This window comes from Talpa europaea (assembly GCF_964194135.1).
Source record: "Talpa europaea genome assembly, chromosome: 1".
NCBI lineage: Eukaryota > Metazoa > Chordata > Mammalia > Eulipotyphla > Talpidae > Talpa > Talpa europaea.
Window position 1 is genome coordinate 137,467,779 of NC_140073.1, and position 23,951 is coordinate 137,491,729.

The window sequence follows — 23,951 nt, forward strand, 5'->3', positions numbered from 1 at the left end:
CTCAAATAATTTATGGTGGACACATCGTGAAAATGAATGAGGAAAAGAGGTGGTTTTTGTGCTAGACCATGCAAATTATAATATGTCCTTTAATATCCAAGATGTTACTGTCTTTTAGGTATGTAGCTCTCAATTATGTCAAGCAAATGGTAAAGTACCAGTTTTGAGTGAAACTTGCAAGCTGCCCAGGTAACAAATCAAATCATAGTTTACAGGAGCAGCCAGCAGGGAGTCACCGTTTCCATTCTGCTGTGTAAAACATTCTGAGTGGGTGTGGGGGTCAATTAATCTTTTTTTTCTATCATTGCTGCACAGGCTTTAAAAGAAGATTTCCCCTTAAGCCATGTGATCTCCCCATTCACCAACCAAGAGCGAAGGGAGGGGATGCTTTTAAATCTGCTCATCCCATTTGTGCTCACAGTAGGATCTGGAAGCAAAGGTCTGATTAATTTAACTAAAGGAAATTTATCATTGTTGTTGTGTTTTCTTAAAAGTCAGGCTGTTGTTCTTTTTCTTTTCTCCATGAAGGCCATCACTGAAGTCAATCTGAATAATTTTAAACAGGATAAACTTAGGAAGTCAACTTTTTCTTTCTTTGCAGTTTACCTACTCTGGGTCCAGAATTTCTCTGCTCTACTTCCTAGACAATACATCCTAATTAAAACCATTTCAGTGCGCCAAAGTCAGGAGAACATTGTTTCAATTAAGAAAATGGTGTTAATTAAAGTTCAGTATGATGAGGATTGATCATTGAATGGGTTTTAAAAACCTACTGCCAGGTTTAGCATAAATCCTGCCACAGTCATTCAATTCCAGCATATTTTCATTATTTTTCTTTCTTGGGGGATTTTTCCTTTAGGAAAAGTTTGTCTCGAATGTAAGGACAGTACATTATAAGTGTGTGAGCAGAAAAAAAGAAAGCAGATTGAAATGGTAAGCGGGAGATTTGGCTAAGAACATGATCCCTGGGGTGCCAGCTTCAGAGAAAACACCCAGGTACAAGGAACACTTGCTGTCCATAGGAGAAACTGTACTCGGTGGGAAAGCACCCACATTTCTAGGGTGTTCTAGTTTGGCACTGAAAAGAGAGCTGAATTTGTTTGTGTCTAATGTGCAAAGTCTTCCTTGCGACTTTTCTCTCTGCTTCCCTTTCCAAACTCTGTCCCTCAGATAGCCCATGGCTGGAGCAGCCTGAGGTGCAGCTCCTGCTGCAGACAGTTATTAACGTGCTTCTGCCACCTCGGATCATCAGCACGTCCAGGAGCAAGAACTTCATGTTGGAGAGCTCCCCTGCCCACTGCTCCACCCCTGGGGATGCTGGGAAAGACTTGCGTAGGGAAGGGCTGGCAGAGTCCACCAGCCAAGCTGCATACTTGGGTGGGTATTCTTCCTCTCTCCATGTCCACACATGTGCATGTGGATGTATATGATACACATATGTACTACTTAGCTATGTTCTACCTTGACTCAAAAAACATTTTCAAAGGCCTTGATCCAGACAGTAGGTAAAGAAGCCGCTTGAGCAAATAAAAATCATCTGCCTTGCCAAAGGGCCCGGTTTCCTTCTGTAAACATATTCCAAAAAAGGAAGTACTTTCATATCTGTGATGTCTAAATTATTTGGTGGTTTTCATAAGAGTGTTTGGGCTTGTAAGGAAGGTGTCTGCAGTAAGAATTCTTCCTCGCTGATTAAGTACAAGATTGCTCATGAGGTTGTCATGGCAAGCTGTTATCAGATACAGGCTTTGTGGTGTACAAGAACATCCATTGCCCAACTTACGGCATGCTGCCTGTCACCTGCCAGAATGGAACCCCTGGAGCATGGCAGGCCACAGCCTGTGACGCAAGACTTGGTGGCCTTGCAGAAGGTTATGTCCAACTGTTTTTCCCCTTACAAGTTTATCTTCTTTTTAAAAGATTTGTTTTATTTATTTATGCATACAAGAGCTGGGGGTGTAGGTCAGAGTGGCAGGGGGTGAGAGGATTCACCAGAGACAGAGTGGGGAGCAGAACAGCTGGATTGACTGAAATACACTGCTGAGGGGAGCAGCGGGTGAGACAGGAGAGGTCTGCTGCACTATGTGGGTAGCTCCCTGGCTAGGGATCACTCCTGCTGCAGTTGCTGCAGATAACTTCACAGTGCTGAGACTTATCCCCTTGCATCACTAGGGACAAGTTTATCTTTAACTCTCCAGATGTTCATTCCAGCTAGACCACTCAAAGACTGGTCGCCTTATTCTTCCGTAGCTTACCTGTTCTCTTTCCTCCCTCACCTCCTATTTTCCCTTCATCCTATCCTTGCCATATGCAGTCCTGAATACTGCAAAGCCAATCTTGCTCCTGAATGAATTAAGCTGGGGGGAAAAGACCACTCTTCTCATAGCACTGAGAATAAAGATCACTGGCAGCAGGAAATCTAAAAAAAGAGAAAGTTGATAGAATCTTGCCTGATGTTTGTCTATTCACCAGAGCAGATATTGATAGGAAGTATAATATGAACATGCATACCCAAGTAAAAAGGTCCTTAGCGTTTGGAGTGGGGGTGTGGGACAGTATTTGGACTGCATTATAAAGGCTTAATTTGAAAATGATGTGATTGACAATGAGGATGAAAAAAACCTACCCCCATGGGGTTGAGTTGCCTGAGGCATGAAAAAATCTATTCAAATAAAATCTAGATGCTGACAAAGAGCCCCACAAAAGGTTTGGGGCTGCATAGAGGATGATGGAGGAAGAGGGCTTCACATGTAAGATGAGGATAAGAGAAAACACTTGATGAGTACATATTTTTAGTTGTCCCCACTTTTTACCTTTTTAATGAGGAAGGATATTTTGGTTACTTGGCCAGACTACTGGACCTCTATTTCCAATTTATTTTCACATTGATTTCAAGCATCTACTAAGCTAAGCAGTGTTTATAGCCTCATCACATTGAATCTTTATACTTTAAAGAAATGTTCTTATTTTAAGGGTAAAAACTCTAAGGCCCAGAAAGGTTGAGTCACTAAGCAAAAGTCACACAATCGGTAAATGGCAGAGCCAAATTTCAAATTCAAGTCTTGTGATACCACTAATATGTAGTATATAGAGTAACTAAACCAAGAGTCAGGTAAAGACAAGTTCAAAAACCATCCCTTCCTAGCTGACTCCAGAATGGAAGCATCCAGAGGAGGGAGGCGGGGGAAGGGGTAGAACAAAGAAGGAAGGAAGCACCTTGGATGTGGACTATACGTGATTTGGTGGTGGGTACACCCGAGTGGCAATACCTGATGAATAGATCCAAATATTACCTCAATTAAAAGTTAATTAATTAATTAAAAGCAACTGAAACCAAGTCATGTGACATCAGAGTCACTGCTTTTAAGCCCTTTGCTGAATTGCTTGTGTATTGGGCTGATGGAAGTGAGGATGGAAAGCAAAATGGCGGAAACCCAAAGAAGACCAACAGGCATATAGCAGTAGAAATCTCAGGATCAGGCTAAGGAAAGAGGAGTATTGCTTTCTGTTGTTTTGTGTGTTTGTATGTTCTTTCAGTTGAGAGGAAGGAATTGCTGCGAATGATTGCTATGAAAAATGAGTTTTAAGGACCTCCCTGGTGGCGCAGCAGTTGAGCGCTGGGTTGCGAAGCTGCCCGCAGCCTCTGCAGCACTGGTTTGATCCCCGGCCACCGGGTGAGGGTCCCACATGGCCCGCAGACCTCTCCTTCTGCGCCTGCTGCTCCCCTCAGCAGTGTACTTCGTCAGTCTGCCTGTTCTGTTCCCTTCTCTGGCTCTGGTGAATTCTCTCACCCTCCTGCGCTTCTGACTATATCCAGTGCTTGTATAAATAAATTAATTAATTTTTAAAAAATCAAAAAATGAGCTTAAAAAATGTCAAGAAAAAAAAGAAAAATGAGTTTTAAGGAGAAAGATGGATAAGGAAAGAACTTACAACATCTGTGTGTTATATGGCATAGTCCTGGTGATGGTAAAAGTATAAGTGAATGTGGAAGGTTTTAGGGACTTGGATTTCTGCATGTCCTTTAAGACACAAAGATGGGGGCCTCCCTGGTGGTGCAAGGGGTTAAGACACAACCTAAGAAGCTGTCCGCAGCCACTGCAGCATGAGTTCCATCCCCGGCTAGGGAGCTACTCACATGGCGCAGCAGACCTCTCTGTCTCGCCTGCTGTTCCCCTCAGCAGTGTATTTCAGTAGGGCTGCCTGTTCTACTCCCCACTCTGTCTCTGATGAATCCTCTCACCCCCCCACACCTCTGGCCTACACCCCAGTTCTTGTATACATAAATAAAATAAATCTTTAACAAAAAATGACACAAAGATGGGTCTTGAGACATTGATTGAGAAGGTCCAGGATCCCCTGACTGACCCAAACTGTGGACTGAGCTGGGTGGCAGTAGAAGCTCCCACCATAATCTCTCTGACATGTTCACAATATTCCAGTTTGTTCTGACACATTGGGAAATCTGCTTCCTGAAAGATAAGTCAATCTTGTGCCCTTCCATCCAGTGCAAGGTAAATGGAGACAGGACTACCAGAATCTGAGAGAGATACCGTAAAAGAAATCCAACAGGGTTTAGGAATAGACATGACCTGCAGTATGGAGAGAGAGTGGAGAGGGAGGGTTAGAGTTGTTTAATCTGGAAGGATACCCTCAAGCACATACACTGGCTGCCTCTGGGGAACAGTTTGGGGGGGTTTGGGAAGGGAAGGATTTTTTTTTTAATTTTGTTCATTTCTTTATGGCTTAATTTTACTTTTAATAACAAGAAGATATTATTTCTATGCTTAAAAGAAAAAATATTTTTAAACGCCCATATTTTAGCTTAGGTGAATGATATACTGGTATTACCTTAAAGCCACTATGAAAAACTTTCTGAACGCAGGAAATATTAGCCACACATGATATTTACAACACATTTCCCTATCAATTCCATGAGCTGCTTTGCTCTGTCCTTTCCAAAATAGTAATTAATTGCATTCAAGAAAGATATTTGTGTTCTCCTAATCAGAATCACATTATCTTTGCTATACACATTTGTATCTTGATGTCACAACTCTCACTCAGGAACACATGTAAGTTATTTGAAAGAAGGAGAAAGTTTACAAATTTTGAAAATGTTCTAATGCATAAAGGTTGTGGAGATAGGAAGCTGTTTGTGGGAGGGCTTCCTCCTACTGCAATGTAATGCAACTCACTTTTCTTTTTTCCTGGCGTGAAGCTTTGAAGGTGATTCTCGTCTGCTTTGAGAGGCAGCTGGGAAGCCAGTGGTACTGGCTGAGCCTTCAGGTGAAGGAGATGGCACTGCGGAAGGTGGGAGGCCTGGCCCTGTGGGACTTTCTGGACTTCATCGTGCGAACCCGAATCCCCATCTTTGTGCTCTTACGCCCTTTCATCCAATGCAAGGTGTGGTTTGAGCATCTCCTCCAGCAATTAAGGCAGATATAGCAGGAGGGTTTATGGGATTCACTGTAGAGCTAGTTAGTAGGACAGTTAACGTGCTTGATGAGAAAACCTCCCCAAAAGTGTACCCCGGAGGATCACATTTCATGTAGAAGTATCTTCACAGTTAGAGCTTGAGAGAGTCTGTAAAATCTTGGTCTGTCCCACTTAGCAATCCGCATCTCCCTGCCAAAAAAAGTTTGACCCAAAGAGATGTTTCAGAAAATGTTCTCCTTTATTCCATGCATAACTAAGACCTAACTTCAAATAAGCATATTGGGAGAGTTAATGTATTTTTCCTTTGAAACCCTCAGTGTTTACTCATTCTTTCATTCTTATAATGCCCTGATTTCCTGGGGCAGTTACTCAAAGGCAATGTATTGATCAAGAACCTCTGACATGAAATACTGTTCTAAGAACTTCATCTGCCTCCCCTTATTTCATCACAACCAACTGTGAAGTAGGTACAACAATTAGCCTATTTTCAGGTGGAAAATTGAGGACCTGAGACTCTATGCCTGCCTTTCAGCTTCTGGCCCAGCCAGCAGAGAATCATGAAGAGCTCTCTGCCCGACAACACATAGCCGACCAGCTGGAGCGGCGCTTCATCCCACGCCCTCTGTGTAAGAGCTCCCTCATCGCCGAGTTCAACAGCGAATTGAAAATTCTCAAAGAGGCAGTTCACAGCGGATCAGGTGAGTCTGCACGGGATCTTTAGAAGTTGGTGGATTAGTGGAACTCACACCATACAAGGAATGCCCCTGTCCTGGTCCCCACGGTATACATGATGGGTTAGCCATACTGGTGCACCACTGGATTTGACAATGTCATCAGTGACAACAAAACAAAAATCAAGAGGGTGTCATAGGAATTTATTTTACTCCTTTTCTAAGTGTTTCTTTCAGTCATTACTTCAGTAGCCAAGCTTTTATGGTCTAGTACGGGAGTGAGGTCAGAACTTGTGTGAAAGAAATCACAGGAAAGGTGGATTTATTGAAATACTCTACAAGGGAGCAGGGGACAAGATGGGAGATAAACTTCCACATAGGAGGTAGGATTTGAGGCTCTCTTTTATGAAATTATGTTTTCACTGATTTTCTTATATGGGGAGCCAGTTTGCACCAATTATGCGCTGGGATGACTGTTTGACACACAACATGTCCTGGACCTGCATTTCTGGAGCTGGGCTGTTTGTTCTGGTCATGGGGGCCAGACTTATGACCTGAATACCATGGCAACCTTATCAATTCCCTTATCTATGCAAGCCTCCCAAACTTGCCTGCTGGACAAGGAATGGGACTTAGTTTTAACCTTATTAAATGATACCCTGACATTTGTTGAATTTTAACTGAGAGAAAATGTATTCAAATTCTTATCTTAATGTCCTTATTGAGCATGAGAAGTTATGTTTATTGAGCATCTACTATATATATATTATTTCATAGCTGCTACTTCATTTAATCCACACAAAGCATCCTCTGCATGCTTCTGCAAAGAGTATAATTAAAAGTTCCCTTAGCAAATGAGGATACTGAGATTCAATCATGCATAAACTTCCAAGACAGTGAGAATAGTGAGGGATTAAAGCATGTCTGGATGATGGATTACAAAGCTTTTATCTGTTCACAAGTTGAAGGGAGAAGGCTGAATTAAAGTTGGCAGGTTAGGCATTACGTTCTTTATATAAGTCAAAAGATTTTCTTCAGCAATACACTATTTTGTACAATTATATTAAGAGCAGATTACTAAGGAAGAAAAAATAAATCATTATCTGCCATTAGAGGGCAGTAATCACCCATAAGTAAAATACATGTGGTAGAGGGGGAGGTTTCTTTCTAAAACTTGTATTATTGTTTGCAGTGTATTAAAGAGAAAAAAAAAATGACAGGTACAACGTTGGTGGAATCTACTTAGTGCCATTCAAATATTTTGCTTTATAAAATGATATTGATTTTACAAGTTCTAATTTCCAGAAAAGGAGATTGTGAACATATTTTGATTATGTATTCTAGTTTTGATTGTGAGATTCCTATCAGATAATGTACTTATTACTTCTGTATGCCTGTGCCAGGTAATATAAGCTGCCAAGTTAGAAACTTGTTCAACCAAACAGTTTAGGTCAACATTAATTTGCATGCTACTAGCCTTGGAAAACAAAATGGAAAAGCTATGAGAGAGGAGGCACATCAAAGCATTTTACATAGCTAGAAATGCTAAACTCCCACAAGGCAACTATCCAATCCTAAGTACATCAGCAGTCTTCTTTCCTTTAAACAACATTCTTCCTTCCGCTTTCTACTTTGTCTAAAGATCATTTATCTGGGGCACACTATTAAACTATCCTTTCCTTTGAAAATACAAGTGGGAGGCAGTTGAACAAATATTTGTTTCTTTCAAGATCCTCACCAAGGGGCCTCCCTGCTGGCACAAGGGGTTAAGTCTCAGCACTATGAAGCTATCCTCAGCCACTGCAGCACAAGTTTGATCCCCCGCAGGGAACTAACTCACATGGCGCAGCAGACCTCTCCTGTCTCATGTCTGCAGCTCCCCTCAGCAGTGGATTTCAATAGATCTACCTGTTCTGCTCCCCATTTTGACTCTGGTGAATCTTCTCACCACCCCCACCAACTTCTGGCCTACATCCCAGCTCTTTAGGAAAAAAAAAGACCCTCACCGTGGATCTCCTCTTTTCTCTTACCCCCTAGCCTACCAGGGGAAGACCTCCATCAGTACTGTGGGCACCTCTACCTCTGCCTACCGCCTGAGCCTGGCCACCATGTCCCGTTCCAATACTGGCACGGGCACTGTCTGGGAGCAGGACAGTGAGCCCTCCCAGCAGGCCTCACAGGATACCCTGAGTCGCACTGATGAAGAAGATGAGGAAAGTAAGTCACCCCCAAAAATCAGGGGTGTGGGCAACATAGCTTGGCCAGGCAAATGAGGGCTTGGGAAAGATTTCTGTTCTTCTGACTTTTTCCACTTCTGATCCCCTGGTCATTTTTACAGAAAGAATTCAAAATGGAACTGTGACAGATTCCATGATTTCTACTGCCTGTTCTTACAAATTCTTTGATACCTTTAGTTGTTTAGAAAGAATTCAAACAATAAAAGTAATTTTGTGGTGACACCTAATTTTCTTTGAGCTTATAAATTGCATTAATTCTCATTTAAGCTGTGGATAAGTAACTAAGGGAAGCCTCAATCCTCTTTTCCAGAACATTTTGCTTAGATAGTTCCTCCGTATTTCCATGAGCCACCCCTCTCCTGTCAAGGAAGAGTGAGATGATGACAAGGCTAGTCAGCTACACCAACTAGATATACTGGCTAGCTATTTCTGAGGGAATGCAACCCAAACTTGAGTTGAGTGTCCCCAGTGACTGAAGTAGACCAGGAGATTTTAAGATGCCTGCTTATGATTTGGTGACAGGAAATGAAGGAAAATCCAGTCAAGAATATACCTTATAAAAAAAAAAAAGAATATACTTTATACTTAAGTCTACTAGTAGATTTTAAAAGTAAAAGGTAAAGGTTTCCTTTAAATACCATGGTCATTTAATGGGGATTTTTAATTGTATTATTTTATTAAAAACACTGATATAAAATTTATAAAAGTATGCTTTCAATGTCTTATGAATTAAAGCAAAACTAGAACCTTTCTATACCACACCAAACAAAAAGCCTTCCTCTGAGCTAAATTAAATAGAGGAAGTAGGAGTTGAATTTAGAATTTTAATTACTAAGATGAATAAAAGTATTTTAATATCCTACTGGAGTTGGATATCCAGAAGAGAGCACAAAATAAATGCTTTGTTAAAAAAATCTCAGTAACATTTCAGATTTAGTTTCAGGATTAATAAAATAAGAGCCATATTGCTGTCCACCTGCAGACATACTTGTTTCTAACTTACCCTGGTCGTAGAAGTGCTCCTAAAATTGTAATCATGGATCTTGAAAAATCTTGACCAAGAAAACAAAATGAAAGAGACAAAGATCAGCAGTTTAAATATTTATTAAATCCTAGTGATAGTTCAGAATTACTTACAGTAATATCTATTTTCCTTAAAGACTTGCAGTAGTCTCTCCCAGACATGTTTTAATGATAGGAAATGATCCCACCTATCTTTTGTGAGACTAAGTATATTTTGCAGGTAAGGTATGAGTAGGTAGATGACCTACTCAGTAGGAAAGGGCTAAGGAAGAAAAGTAGAGAGACAGAGATATCGTTGACCATGAGCCAAGACTCAAACAAACAAACAAAGTGTGCAGTTTTGGCTAATAGCTCTGTTCTCAGACATCCTAACCATCCTAACAAAAACAGAGCTGCTAGCAGACTTTGTCGTATGTTTGTGATGTGACTGTGAATTAATTTGTACTGGGTAGGGAGTGAAAGTTAGATGGTTGACTGCTTTAGATTAAACTGTTTCCCATTCAATCGTTAAACGTGTATTAAAACCTAGCAGGAACAGGAAAATATGAGAAAGATATATTCTTCGCCTCTAAGATCTTTGACATATAGTCTTATAGAGGAGAAGAAATTTTTGCTAAAGAACACTTAACAAAAGAATAAATCACATACAGTGTTAAAAATCAATGTTACCCCAATAAAAAATTCAAGTAATTAAAATAATTAAAAGTGTGTTAATTTAAATTTTTTAATTTATTCAGTATCTTACATAGTAATTAATGTTTATTTCAGAATATTAATTGTGATGTACTACTGGAATAAAAAAATAATAGTTACCAGACATCTAAAAAAAAAATTGAATGATTGGAAGGCAGCACATGATTTACCATCAAACAAATACTGAGCGAGTGTTAAGTGATATATGAGTTTGAAGGGGGAAAAGGAGTAGAGGGAAATTGGGGGACCTGGAAAAAGCCTCTGTAGAAATGGCTTGCTTGGATCTGCCACTATTTTCATGATGTTAAGTCACATTAGTTTATTCTTTTCTCTGTGACCACACCAAAAAAGAAAATATCATTCATGTCAACTTCAAGTTACTCATTATACAGCAAATTAAAATTTCTAGCAATTTTATTTTCAGTCTTCTGGTTTAAGATAAGTTTCATTAAACAAAATAAAGGAACAGACAAAACTAAACTAAAACAACATTAGTTCACTTAGATGTGAGCTCACCTGTTCGCAAGTACTGTGCTAATGTTTATTTTCAAACGATTTGAAACACAATTTTCCACTCTGTGGAGAAAACAAAATGGCAAAGTAAAATTCTCAATTTGGGTTAAAATAAATGTTTGTTTCTGAACTCAATAGGTTTTTAAAATATTTTTCCTAAAATATCTGAAATAATCTTTCCCTAAGTGGTCTAAAAATCACTAAATATACTGCATGTAGTTTTTGAAAGTCAAATATACTTGACTCATGAAATAAAAAAGTCCCTTATTGAACTATTCCTGGAATGTCTGACAATTTATAGGCCAGCTTTTCTGAGATCTCTGGTGTCCAGGCGCTCTTTGGCTTTTATAAATAATCTACTTGTAAAAATGAACAAGAAGTTCACATTTATTCATGAAGGCTATTCAGGAGTAGAGACTTGTGGACATGAATAATTATTATATGTCTCTTTGTACAGATTAACAACTGAGACCACTGAGGTTTTATTCTGCATCTGTACATAGGGGTGAATGGTAATTAAGCTTTGGAGCCTGCCTTCAGGTTGTATTCAAGCCAAAGATGAGAACAAGGACAGTTTGGATTTTCTGATCAATGTCATAGTTCCCATAGTAATTCCATTCCTTTGCCCCTTCAGATGACTCAGTAAGCATGCCCAGTGTGGTAAGTGAACAAGAAGCTTACCTCCTGAGTGCCATTGGAAGGAGGCGGTTCTCCAGCCACGTCTCCAGCATGTCTGCACCTCAGGCTGAGGTGGGCATGTTACCCAGCCAAAGGTAAAGAGCCATGGATGTCTTATATTCTGCACTTGGGGGCAAAGGTAGAAATTTTGAAAATTGACTTCTGTTACACTGAAGTTGTTGGAAGAGATACAATCATACTTTTTAAAGTAAACCATCCAACAAAGGACTTTTCAACTGAGGTCAGGCAGGCAACAGTTTGTAGTGTTATCTAAGAACTGTAGATGGGATTCTGATTTCTAATACAAGAACTGTTGTCCATAGATAGGTATGTGATCTTCCTTTTGGAATACATTCTTATATTTCAGATATATCATTAACTACACTAAGAACGAGTACCTGGCTAATAAATAGGACTAGCTTGATGTATTTGGGAAAACTTAGACTTCTGGTATGTCATCAGAATTTGTTGGCTGCAACAATGCTTAATCAAATAGAAAAATATCTATGTCTCTTTATGTGACCGTGGGCAGGTCACTTAAAAGGAACCCACAAAATCCCCCTTTGGAAATGAGGAGGTTGGTTCTAATGATCTTTAACCTCCCACCTATAGTTCTATGGTTCCATGACTAACTCCTTTAAAATAATGTAGGTATTCTCTGCCCTCTAGGAATATACATACAAAAAACTTTTATGGTACATAAATCATAATATATAAAATGATCTGATATGAGTCAAACATTATCTATTTCAGAGTGAAAACGACAATTTCACCTCAGTAACTGAATCATTTCAAAGAGTTCTTTAGCTAGTTTCTTCCTAATACCTATAGATTCACTGTGGCATACTTTATACAAGGAAAATATCAAAAATCAGGACATATTCTAGTGTTCATATAAAAACCAGTTTATGTACAGAAATACTCTGTGCCCAAATCTTTTAGCAAGCACTTCATGAACTATGTGGATGAAATTAAATGTATGCAATAGAGTCTAACTTTGGAGACCATCAAATATAGGGGGAAATGATAAAAGATGATTAGTAAGAAAATCATCTTCTTGTAAGGAAAACAGTATTTTAGGCCTATTTAGTTATGGCAAAAATTGATAATATATAAAAATTAATGTGCATCAGGAAAAGGGAGCTTCTTTCTAGGGAAAGAGAGTTTTTTACAGTGCATGATTAGGTAAACCTAGATTTTTGGGGACAGACACTTCAATTTCCAAATGATTTAGTTCCATCCAACTTAACAAGTGTTTATTGGGTGTCTCATGGGTGCTTGACTCAATGCGAGGCACTGAAGAAAAGAGAGACAAGGTATGACTTTCTGTTCATAAATCTCCAAATTAGCTGCATCTGAATAAATCAATAAACAATTTAATTATTCTTCCACCAATCTGACAGATTTCTTCTTTTGACGTTTACAATTCAGTCACTAAAGGATGGAGTAAGGAGGTAAACTCAAGCTCCATGAGAATTCTTCAGGGTTATCTTCTTTCCACTGTTTACTGACATTTTCATTGCAAAAACGAGCAGGAGAAGTTGGGTTCTTTCTTTGTTTTTCTTAGTGGCATCCATTCCAAGAGTTTGGTTGTGGCCGTTCTTGGTAAGTGGTTTCTGTGTGATCATGTCACCACACATAAGAAAGAAGCAGGGTCCTGGTCAAAGAAACATCACATACATAAAACAGACTTAAAATAATAACCACCCAGCCAACTGGTCCATCTTCTACAGAGTCGTTGTGCAATGCATTTCAGAGCTCATGTGTCCATTTAGAGCTCATTTTAAATCCCAACTCTTGACCAATAAGTAGATCACTCCTCTGAGAGTCGTACCCATCCAAAGTCCTTCCTCCCCCATTGCCTTGAGTCCTATGTCTTGACAAACCCAGCACAAGGTGAAATGGTTGACTGTCTCCTTTTCCTTCCTTGTTCTGTTAAATTTATTTTTGGTTCTCAGAAGCAGAAAACTGCATGCCTTTTTTTCTTTTTCTTTTATTTGTTTGCATTTTCTTTCCCTAAATGCTTCATCTCCCTACCCCTCCTGCAGTGAACCTAATGTCCTCGATGACTCCCAGGGCCTGGCCGCCGAGGGCAGCCTCTCTAGGTACAGTGTCAACGCTACCTGTCTTTTGGTGTCTGTGCTGGGAAACTAGCTGTTCCCTGTCTCCTCTGTCTCTCTGTCTCTCTGTCTCCTCTCGCCCCATTTGATATCTATTTCCATTCCTTCCCCTTTGTTGCTCATGAACACACAAGCCTGGAAGTCAAAGGTGTAGTCTCCTTTCTTTTCAGCTTCAGAGCTTAATTACAAATGGTCTAAAATGCTTACTAAAAAAAAGTCTGTGGAGTTCTTTTATGTGATTATCCCATGGACATCCAAGAAGTTGGATAAACCAAATGTTAAGTTTATCCCATCTAATCCTCCCCCATCCACACATTGATATTCCTTAAGAATTGTTTTGTACAAACCTTTTAATACAAACTTGCACCATCAGGAAGCCCCTCATTAACTCAAAACAGGTCTTTGAGCTAATACCATGCATGATAAGAAAACAACGATGCAATAAATAAGAGCAGCAATGTCGACACAATTTAGATAATTCCCTCTCTTAGAGGCAAGCTGTGTGGCAAGCTATTACAGTACCTTGTTCAAAGAGTATTTCTATAAAGAATGTCTGTCCCAGCACAAAGATGACTCCGAGACATGATCATATCAGACACCAACATTTCTTGATAAGAGAATCTGACCATGCAAACAACATAATATCACAGCTACTGGTTTAAAGCTTCAGAAAGGGCGACTGCACCTTTAACACTCAGATAAACCACGTCAAACATTCCTAATCTTGTGCTTGATTCACACCTCTCAACTAATCCTCATTAGGGGTAATGCTTCTTGTACATTCTAAGAGTGCTTTTGTTCCATCTCAAGAGAAAACATTCCCTTCCAGGTTTGCGTTTTGTAGTGAGTACAATATTCCATGTTTATTGCTTTATTACAAAGATGAGGAAATGTTGAGAGGCCGTTCCTGTGAAAGGTTGTCTTTTGTTTCTTTGCATCTTGTTCAGATTTCACATTTTCTTTTGCAAATTGAAAATGGGAAATTAGTCCATCATTAGGTATATCTTTAAAAAAAAAAAACAAACTGGAACCCATAATTCATGACATTCATTTGTGTTTGCGAGCCCTTGCCTTGACAGATCAGTCTTTTATTGGTGGTAAACGTGGAAGTGCTGCGGAGTGCAGACTTAGCTTCATTATCAAGAGTTTTGGGGACAAGGAAGAGCAAAACAGTCCTCAAGATGTTGTTCCCTTCATTGTTCAAGGTTTGAAGAGATCTGAACCGAGTCTGGCACCGTGACCACTGCTTTCAAAGAATGCATTTGTTTTATGCTTAAAATGGTATGTGAGACAGGAGACCTTTGAGTAGAAGATGATTTCAGGGACCTACTGAGAGTATAAAGTATTAAGTCAGACTTCTATATTACTGGCTTTGGGCTAGAACTTTTCTAATTCAACCAAATTCTGCTCTGACTGAGTGAATAATAGTCTGGGGTTGGTAAGAGAAGATAGGAGTTTGAATTGATTTTTATGAATTCTCCAAAGAATTTGTCCTCTTTGGCAGGCTCGGAGTTCACATGAATGCTTTGGAGTTATCTGAACCAATTCAGTTTGCCCTCTGTCCAGTGCCATTGGGAATAAACCTAAAGTTCCTGCTGTGTGAGACTGGCTCAGAGCCAGTTATCGATTTTCACTTCAACTAAATTAGTCAGTCATGTGAGGACTTTGATGACTGTTTCAGATCAACTGTTGTTGATCTGCTGCTCCTAAAGTATTGTGTTTTAGTTCTGGGGGTCAGTCACCCAGACTCGGTCGTGGTTATTAAGAAACCAGAAGACGAGGCACTCGCTTTGGATTCTAAAAATTCTATTAATTCAGAAGCATTCCATAGCCACTAGCACATCCACCTTTGCCATACACTGCAAATTGTATCTCTTGAACTCCATCATGTCCCCAAGTTCTCTTTGGAGGAGAGGAACTTTTGGTATTTACTAAGAGGTGGGTTTATAAAATAGGATACATACCTTTTATATTTGGTTACCAGGCTTTCTTATTTTTGGCATGAAACTTCTCTATGCTGCAAACTCTTAAAATCCTTAAAAAAAAAAAAAAAAGCAGTAAAGCATTAACCTTATAAATTACACTTAGCACACACCTGAGCACTCAACACCTAAAATACACCCAAAATATTCCTAAGGAAAATTCTGCTCAAAAGCTTAAAGAGTTAAGGAAGACGCATGCCTAAGGGAAGGTAATAAACCCCAGCACTGCGGGCCCCTGCCCCCACCCATCCCACACACACACACATTCTAGTAACCTTTCTGGGGATTTGCTTTTAAGAGAGCACTTGTTTCAGGCAAAATGGGCAAGTTGGTCAAGAGCTATGTGAGGAAAAGACCAGGGTAACTAGAAAAACCTGATGAATATGTGAAAACCAATGAAAGTTTTGCAGACCTTCGGAAAATTTTAGAATTTTTTTTAAATCCATGCTAACTTGTTTCTCTTAAAGATGCATCAAAGGAAATAACCGCCTGTCAGAAGCATTATGCTATAGAGAATTACCTTTTGTTGAAAGTGTTGCTTTTAGAGATATAGAAACTCATTGTAAATGTTCCCACCCTGTGCCCACACCCAAATACACATACTACAGATCAAATTATGCTTTCTGTAAGACTATAAACATACAGAGGTTTATTCAAGCATTGAAGCCTGGATGTTTATACTTGAGGATTAGATTTTTGTTTGGACATGTTAGAACATTTTGAAAGACAGGAATTGACAATCAACTCTAATTCAAAAAAGGAAAATTACAACATTATTTGATTTTGAAAGGTTCATTTTAATCACAGTGAAAATAAGAATGTGGTTCAAGTTGGAACAAGACTATATAGTCTGGGTGAAACAAAATATAAATAACCTCTTTAGCAGATCGTGATTGTCCACATTTTTAAAGTATGAAAACTTGGCAAGTACACTCAAAGTACAAAGAACAAAATTAAAACCACCTTTTCATGTGGCTGAAAATTAATGACTAAGAAAATGTGTGTTGTGATGCACAGATATGTGCTTTCTACTGCTAAATCCGTTCTTACAGGATATTTAAGATCTAGATTATTTCCCCTTTTTAATCTGGTTCCAGCCTCTAATCTCTAAATTATGTGGCATTTGAAGTACATTTTCTTGGCCCTTGTGAAGGCTAAGTAAATTTTAAGCAATAATCTTTTACTGGGAAAGGGAAAAGTAGGATTTTTGTCTAGTGTTAATTTCCTTGTTATCTACAAATGCTCTCTGGTTGCTTTGGTGCTGACAGTATGCATCTCCATAACAAAGCAATGGCTCAGGGTAAATGGCTATGCTGTGTGTCTTGTGTTTCACCTCTAGAGTTCTTTAACCAATTAAAATTGAAACCAAAAGTGCAGATCAAACAATAAAAATACCAACTCATTTTCTGTGTGCTAGTCTCACCCACTACTTCTACTTAAAATTTTTAAGTATGAAATATATTTTGAGCTATTCCCTGGCTGAATAAAAATTTGAGATGAATGACATCAATTTCTATTGCATTATTCAATGACTCCTTCAAACCTCACTTTTAGTTTAAGAACTACCACTAGGTGTATCTATTCCATTAGGAGGCAGATCTGTATTTATACATTAGCTATTCTGCTGACACAGGGTAGAAGAGATTATTTGTGGAGAATTATTACCCTAACACTGCCTGAATTTCCCTAGCTTATAAATTACTTTCATGCATTTTGAGTAAGGTGTTTCTGTTTTTTTATCGAGTTGAGTCAAACCAGTTCTGCCCAAGCCCAGTTGCATTTACTTTTCTGAGGTTTAGATCATGATTTGGTTTGTCAGAGTGTCATTCCTCAGCAACTCAAAAATAGAAAGTACGACTTTAGTTTCCATTTGGAAAGTTTTATCCTTATTGTTTTAATCTATTATTTAGAAAACACTGGACATCAGCCAGTTTCGTTCCCGAGGTTAAAACTTTTGGGAAACAAGTATTCTATAGGAAAGTGTTTAGGGCAAACACTGGGTCTTCTGGTTGACTTAGTAATGCACATCTATGGTCACATATCACAAGCTCTACAGACAATTGAAATATTCCACCGCATGGAGAGCAGCTACAAGGAAACTCCTCTTTACATGTGACTCGAATTTGATATAGCCCCAATAAGAGAAGTGTGTTTTGTATAAATTATTTCCAGTGATAACTTCTCTGGCTATTTGCTATTAATGTGTCCTGACTGCACATAGTTAAACCAGACATAGATACTCCAAATGTAAACATGTCAGAATCACATTTTGAGGAAGAAGATAACTTAATAAATGGGAAAAATTTCCAAGGACATGTTCTATAATTCATTTGATGTGTGCATTCTGCTGATGAAATGCGATATCATTTGCCTAGAACAGCTATCTACTAAAGCTATAAACTTGATCCATTTCTTAGATATAAGCCTCTCTATCCATAGAGAAAATTTTGATGCTTATGATCCTCCCTTGGAATAATCATTGTGAGTTACCATTATGTTTTGACATTTAACACTCCCTGAGTAATGTGTATTTCTTTTCTTTTCTTGCACCATTTTTTTCTCACAATCTCAGATTACTGAATAAAAATGAGACGAGTGGACTGCCTCGATTTCATTTTCTCTGCCCAATTATTTTCAAGGCATTTTATACCTACTTCTTTTAGTGTTCTAGAAGCAATAAACTCATTACCAATATCAAATATAAAACAAGAAAGCATGCTATATGCGTCACTTTTCATGTTCAAACCATTTTACATCAACTAACTTCTTTTCTCTACCTTAATGGGAGGTAGGTGGTAAGTATTGCCTTCCCTTTATGGCCAAGGGAACTGAGGTAACATTTAGATGTCAATGAAGAATCCATTCCAATGAAAGCTTTGCTTGGTATTTGGGAGAAACTTGTTTCTACTTTTGTGCATATGGTAATTGAATTTTTTTTTTTCAATTTAAGACATGTTAAAATGTATAATTAAGAAGGAGATGTCACTTCAAACATGCCAGCAACATAGTCTGGATTGCTTACTAGAATTTATTGCTTTGTTCCTTTTGGGGTAATTTTCCATCTTCACAGAAAGCCATATATGGTATGAGGTCATATATGTATAAAGATAATACAATGTACATTGATATTTTAACCTTGATATTCAGGAGAACAAGAAAGTTTTAAAAAACATCTGTTTTGGGTACTCTTTATGGAATTTTGAATTGTGTATCCCAAATGGCAAAAATTGTGATATAATTACATCCTTATTTCATAAATACTTTGATAAACTCCATTTGGGAATCTTTGATTTTCTTTTAGTGGAAATATGAGTAAGACTTAAAAAATGAAAAATGTGATTGTGTCAACCATGTGATGATTAACCAGTTGTTAACACAACAGAGGAAACATCAGATTGTCTATCTTGCCACCAGTTTCTCTCCCTACAACTGCAGCTAGTATTTAAAGTAGCTAATTTTTTTAAAAATGGAAATGAATGAATATAGTCTTTCTTTTTCTTGGACAGTTGCTGACTCTGGATTCCTCTGTGGAATATTTTATTCTAAAAGCTATTCATAGATGACTCTCCTTTTGCGAAGGCAAAGCCGAAATTAATAACGCATTAACCAAATAATCACATTGGCATCAACCACAGAATTACAGTGTTCTCTGGGGCACAATACATTTCTTTTTTTCACCCCCACTCCCATTATAAATATCTATTGTACATGCATGCAGAATGAAAAGGGATCATGGGCCCATGACAGTATTTTCAGCTTCACCCAAACTAATATAGTGACCACTGTCAGTAGTCATTTTTGCATATAAAAGACACACATACACAGTAAATTTGGGGGGAGCAGGTTATTGCTTTTATAAATCGTTTGATATGTTTGAGTGCAGCTACTCGATATTAAAGTTTGCAAGTTGCAATCATAGCCTTACTACTTTGCCAGCCTAAAAATCTAAAACTGTTCTTTTCATAAAAAGAAACATTTAATTGTCTATCCATGTGACTATTCATTTCCTCGGTAGTCACAGACTCCAGGCTGCAAACATGTGTTGAATGTGCCCCTTCACCCAAATGGATTCTGTGTCTGATGTGTTTGATATTCGTCCATCTTATTTTCATTTAAATTGGAATTTAAAGCAAGGTGTTCCCATCCATGTGACAGAGTTGTTTGTGTTTGTTTGTCACCACCTTTTCCCTTCCCCTCGGAAAAAAAAAAAAAAATTGAGATTAGAATATGACATCTAAAACCTTTTGGTGGCTTCCAAACCAGGGGTGTGATTGAACCAATGTTTTGCTGAACGATAGAAATGGCATCCATGATTCAAAACAGAATCTCAATTTTGGCAGCTTGGGGCTACAAGGCCCCATACTTCCTCCCAAGCCTTTGAAAACTCCTATCCCAGGACTCTTTCCCAACCTTCCTTCAAAGATAATGGTATCTTTGAAGTGACTTTCATATAAGTGATTTTGGCTAATACCCACCAGAGGATGGTCTTGTGGTCTCTCCCGGGTGTGCTAACACTGCTGATGCTTGACAGGGTGGCAAGTGTGCAGAGTGAACCCGGTCAACAGAACCTCCTCATTCAGCAGCCGCTGGGGAGGAAGAGGGGCCTGAGGCAGGTAAGCAGACCCTGAAAGGGCCAGAGAATCATCCTATGAAATGGACGCTCTCTTCAGTTTTTCATGCCCATATGTATTAAGATTATATTTTGCCTTCTCTCCACTTGAAATAAGCCATACCGAGCAACTTTAAAATGTGGTAAGTGCTTGGGCAAGCTGGATGTTTTTAGCTCCTGTTTTAGCTTTGAATCTTCTTAGCAAAGCTGTTGACTAAGCAAAATACGCGGGTGTATAATTCTATTTGTTCCCTACCCAGAACTCTATCCCAGCTGGACTTCCTGAACAAGGGAGATTTGTTATAAAGCTGATTTAAGACCTGTTTGTGTATAGATGCCAAGACTCAGTCATCCTTTCTTCTTTACTGAAGATTAATGATTCAATTTAAAACTGAAATCAAAGTAAAGGTCATCTTTAAAATTCCCGTAGGCGGGCGTTACTCGCTAAATAAAGGTATAAAAAAAGTAATAAGAACCTAATGATTCCAACTAATAAAGAGGTGCAAATCAAGAAAGAAAAAAGTCAGATTGAGGCTTTGCCATATTATTTTGATGGCAGCTTCTTGGGGTTGATTTGGGTACCAGTCACTTTCTCAGCACCTCTGATTTTTTCTATCAGTTTCCCCTTGAGCTTTAGCATGTGTTCAGCTGCAACTGTTAGATGAGGCAAGGCTGGTGGGTAAACTCTTATTATTAATTTTGTATCTTAAAATTCATGGATTCATATTGACTATTTTAAATTATGTTGATTTTCTTAGGTGATATATATATATACACACACACATATATGTATACATATATATACACAGGAGTAATAATTGCAAGATAGTACTGATTAAAGGGGATGCAGAAATCAAATACTTGTAGTTATATATGCAGGAAGTTTATGAGTCCACAGAGACTCATAAAGAAAGAACAAATTATAGTCTGAATCCTCTGAGCGCAGGATTTCCTCCCAGGCAGTTAGACCCTTCTTGCCAGCTTTATTCTGCCTATTCTCTTTAGTTAAGACGTCCTCTACTGTCACGTCAGAAGACTCAGACTGAACCCAGAAACCGCCATGGGGCTCGACTGTCTACCACTCGCAGGAGCATTCAACCTAAAACAAAGCCATCTGGTGAGGCCTCCTGTGTCCCTCTGACTATGCAGTTGACACGATTACCTTGCAGTTGGGCCAGAAAGCCTGTGACTGAGTTATGTAGATAAGCACAGCTAAGAGGAGTAGCTTGGATAAGGGAACTTTCCCAGAAATCCTTAGTGACCTTTTCAACTTTCCAACCCTTGTCCCTACCCCCACGAACCTAGGGAAATGGAAGAGCCCAAGATAAAACACCAGTGCTATGAAATTTGACTATTGAAGTTTGTGGGTTTTTTATGTGATCCAGGAATTGGTTTTGTTATGTCTTATCGAGGATAAAGAAATAATAATAGGGCATTTTAAGTTCTGTTGTCACCTATGACAGATGACAGATGTTACCGCTTGTTCTGTGTGAATCTTTTTTTAGGCCATGTATATAAAAATGATTTTTCTATCCATGTCCTATTCTTTATTTGGTGAAATTAAAACATGTACAAAATGGTTAAATAGGATCTCATTTATTAACGAACCAGCAATGTATTTATGAACCAGAACCAGGAGACACTGGTTAAAGCTAATTAAGTGCTGACAGCATTAATTGCTCCTAATCTCTCTTCTATTTACTGCCTTACTTTTATTCTACAGCAGATCAGAAACGATCTGTGACTTTCATTGAGGCACAGCCAGAGCCAGCAGTTGCCCCAACAGACACACTTCCTGCCACAGGCCAGCCACAGGGCTGCAGTCCAGCCCCATCTCGGAAACCAGAAGGAATAGACAAGCCAGTCCTCACGTCTTCCCCTGCCATCGTTGTTGCTGATCTGCACAGCCTGTCTCCCAAGCAGGTGAGGTTACTGGGGTCACAGACAAGATTTGCTCCCATCTTCCTATTTTTTTAAAGATTTTTTTTTTATGCATACAAGAACTGGGGTGTAGGCCAGAGGTGTGGGGCATGAGAGGATTCACCAGAGACACAGTGGGGAGCAGAACAGATGGATCTACTGAAATCCACTGCTGAGGGGAGCAGCAGGCAAGACAGGAGAGGTCTGCTGCACCATATGTGGGTATCTCTGTGGCTGCGGATAGCTTCCTAGTGCTGAGACTTAACCCCTTGTGCCACCAGGGAGGCCCTGCTCCCATCTTCTAAGAACCACTTGGACATGCAAGTTTGTTCCATAAAATTTCTGTCTGTATCTGCAATGCTTTGTTGGTGGTATAAACATTGGTAATGTCAACATGAAACAGAAAATCTACATAAAGTATATGATGAGAAATACATCTATTGAAGTACTAAGGGAAGTCTAGATATTCTTTAACACAAAAACAGAGAAAATATTTCACAGCTAAATAACCATTGAAAGAGTTCATTAAAAAAAGTTATCAATTTAGATGAGGCTTGTAAGTATAGAGCTGTATCCTACGAGAGGAACTTTTTGTTTTGCTTGATTATCGATATTACATATCATTGCTTAGATTTTTCTTCCCTTTTTCAATTTTTATAAATGAATTCCAATAGGTCCCACATTCTCCTTGCATGGGTTTTGAAGAAAGCTCAGGGGAAATATTTCTAAATATGTTTGTATAGTCTTTGATGGTTAAAAAGCATTGTAACACCATTATCTTGTTTTATCCTCAAAGTATACAAGATAAGCAGGGAAAGCACCTGTTACAGTTTGGATAACTGAGATTTTAGAAAGTCAAAAGCACCTCTGGAAGATCTCATTATAACAAGACTAGAACGGGGACTAGATCTGTGATTCCTCATACAGGTACAACTAGATAACAATATATTTTTTAAAGATTTATTTATTTATGCATACAAGAACTGGGGTACAGGCCAGAGGTGTGTGGGGGGGGTGAGAGGATTCACCAGAGACAGAGTGGGGAGCAGAATAGGCAGATGACTGAAATATACTGCTGAGGGGAGCAGCAGGCGAGTCAGGAGAGGTCTGCTGTGCCATGTGGGAAGCCCCCTGGCCAGGGATCGAACTCATGCTGCAGTGGCTGTGGATAGCTTCATAGGTTGCATCTTAACCCCTTGTGCCACCAGGGAGGCCCTAGATAAGAGTATATTTGATGCTCTTCCATGGCATTTATCCTACTTTTCCATGATATTTTGCTCCTTTGATGACAGAGTGAGACCCTCCTCCCTGAAGGAGAAAAGAAGGAGGACACCGAGGTACATGGTGCGGCAGTACACAGCCCCCTCTCTACTCAACTCTCAGACCCAGATGAATTCACAGGGCTTGAGACTTCCATCCTTCTACAGCACGGAGACACTGTTCTGCATATCAGCGAGGAAAACGGCATGGAGAACCCCCTGCTGTCCAGCCAGTTCACTTTCGCACCCACTGAGCTGGGGGAGACTGAGGTAGACCTAGATGAATCACATGTCTAGTTCCCTATCTTGTAGGAATTGCCAGGTATGGGCAAGATGTGGTGGGGATCACTTTGCTTATGTTTGGAAAAGATGAAAACAAAGCACTTTATATCCAACGGGTGGCACAAATCTCAGTAGCTTTTGCTGTCAATGCACACACTGTTTCATAAACATCTTTTAAAAAAATTAATGGCTAAGATCACTTGGTTGCTGAAGACCATAAAACCCAGGGAGGAATAAGGGGAAAGAGCCATTTCGTTGCACATTGTTTATGATTCAAAAAGCCTTGAGTAATTAAAAATGTATACTATTACAGAGCTGCTTACCTACGAATATTACCACAGAATATGTTCTAAAAAAGGAATGCAATTTTTTAAGGTTATTCACATTATACATCTCATGCAAATATTTATTTTTATAGTTTCAAAAATAATCAGGTGGCTGTACAAATAGCAATTTACATGACAGTAATCAATAAGAAAAATATTAGTTTAGGGAAAATAAATAATAAATAAGCCTGCAGCCATTTTT

General features: G+C 39.0%; 1 protein-coding gene across 5 annotated transcripts in view; it reads left to right on the plus strand.

Annotated features, from left to right (window-relative positions):
- Positions 1-23,438, plus strand: part of UNC80 (unc-80 homolog, NALCN channel complex subunit) — a gene marked incomplete at both ends in the record, with an annotated part of 189,003 nt that extends 165,565 nt beyond the window's left edge. For 4 of the 5 annotated variants that reach the window (XM_084242072.1, XM_084242075.1, XM_084242073.1 and 1 more), the window contains 11 exons: positions 316-439; positions 1,171-1,377; positions 5,219-5,403; positions 5,969-6,134; positions 8,145-8,324; positions 11,208-11,346; positions 13,300-13,356; positions 19,885-19,966; positions 20,968-21,079; positions 21,686-21,885; positions 23,175-23,438. In XM_084242072.1, the coding sequence (XP_084098198.1) occupies positions 316-439; positions 1,171-1,377; positions 5,219-5,403; positions 5,969-6,134; positions 8,145-8,324; positions 11,208-11,346; positions 13,300-13,356; positions 19,885-19,966; positions 20,968-21,079; positions 21,686-21,885; positions 23,175-23,438 (1,716 nt within the window). The remainder of the gene's footprint in view (positions 1-315; positions 440-1,170; positions 1,378-5,218; positions 5,404-5,968; positions 6,135-8,144; positions 8,325-11,207; positions 11,347-13,299; positions 13,357-19,884; positions 19,967-20,967; positions 21,080-21,685; positions 21,886-23,174) is intronic. The other variant, XM_084242076.1, reaches the window with a different exon arrangement.
- Between the last annotated feature and the right edge of the window lie 513 nt (positions 23,439-23,951).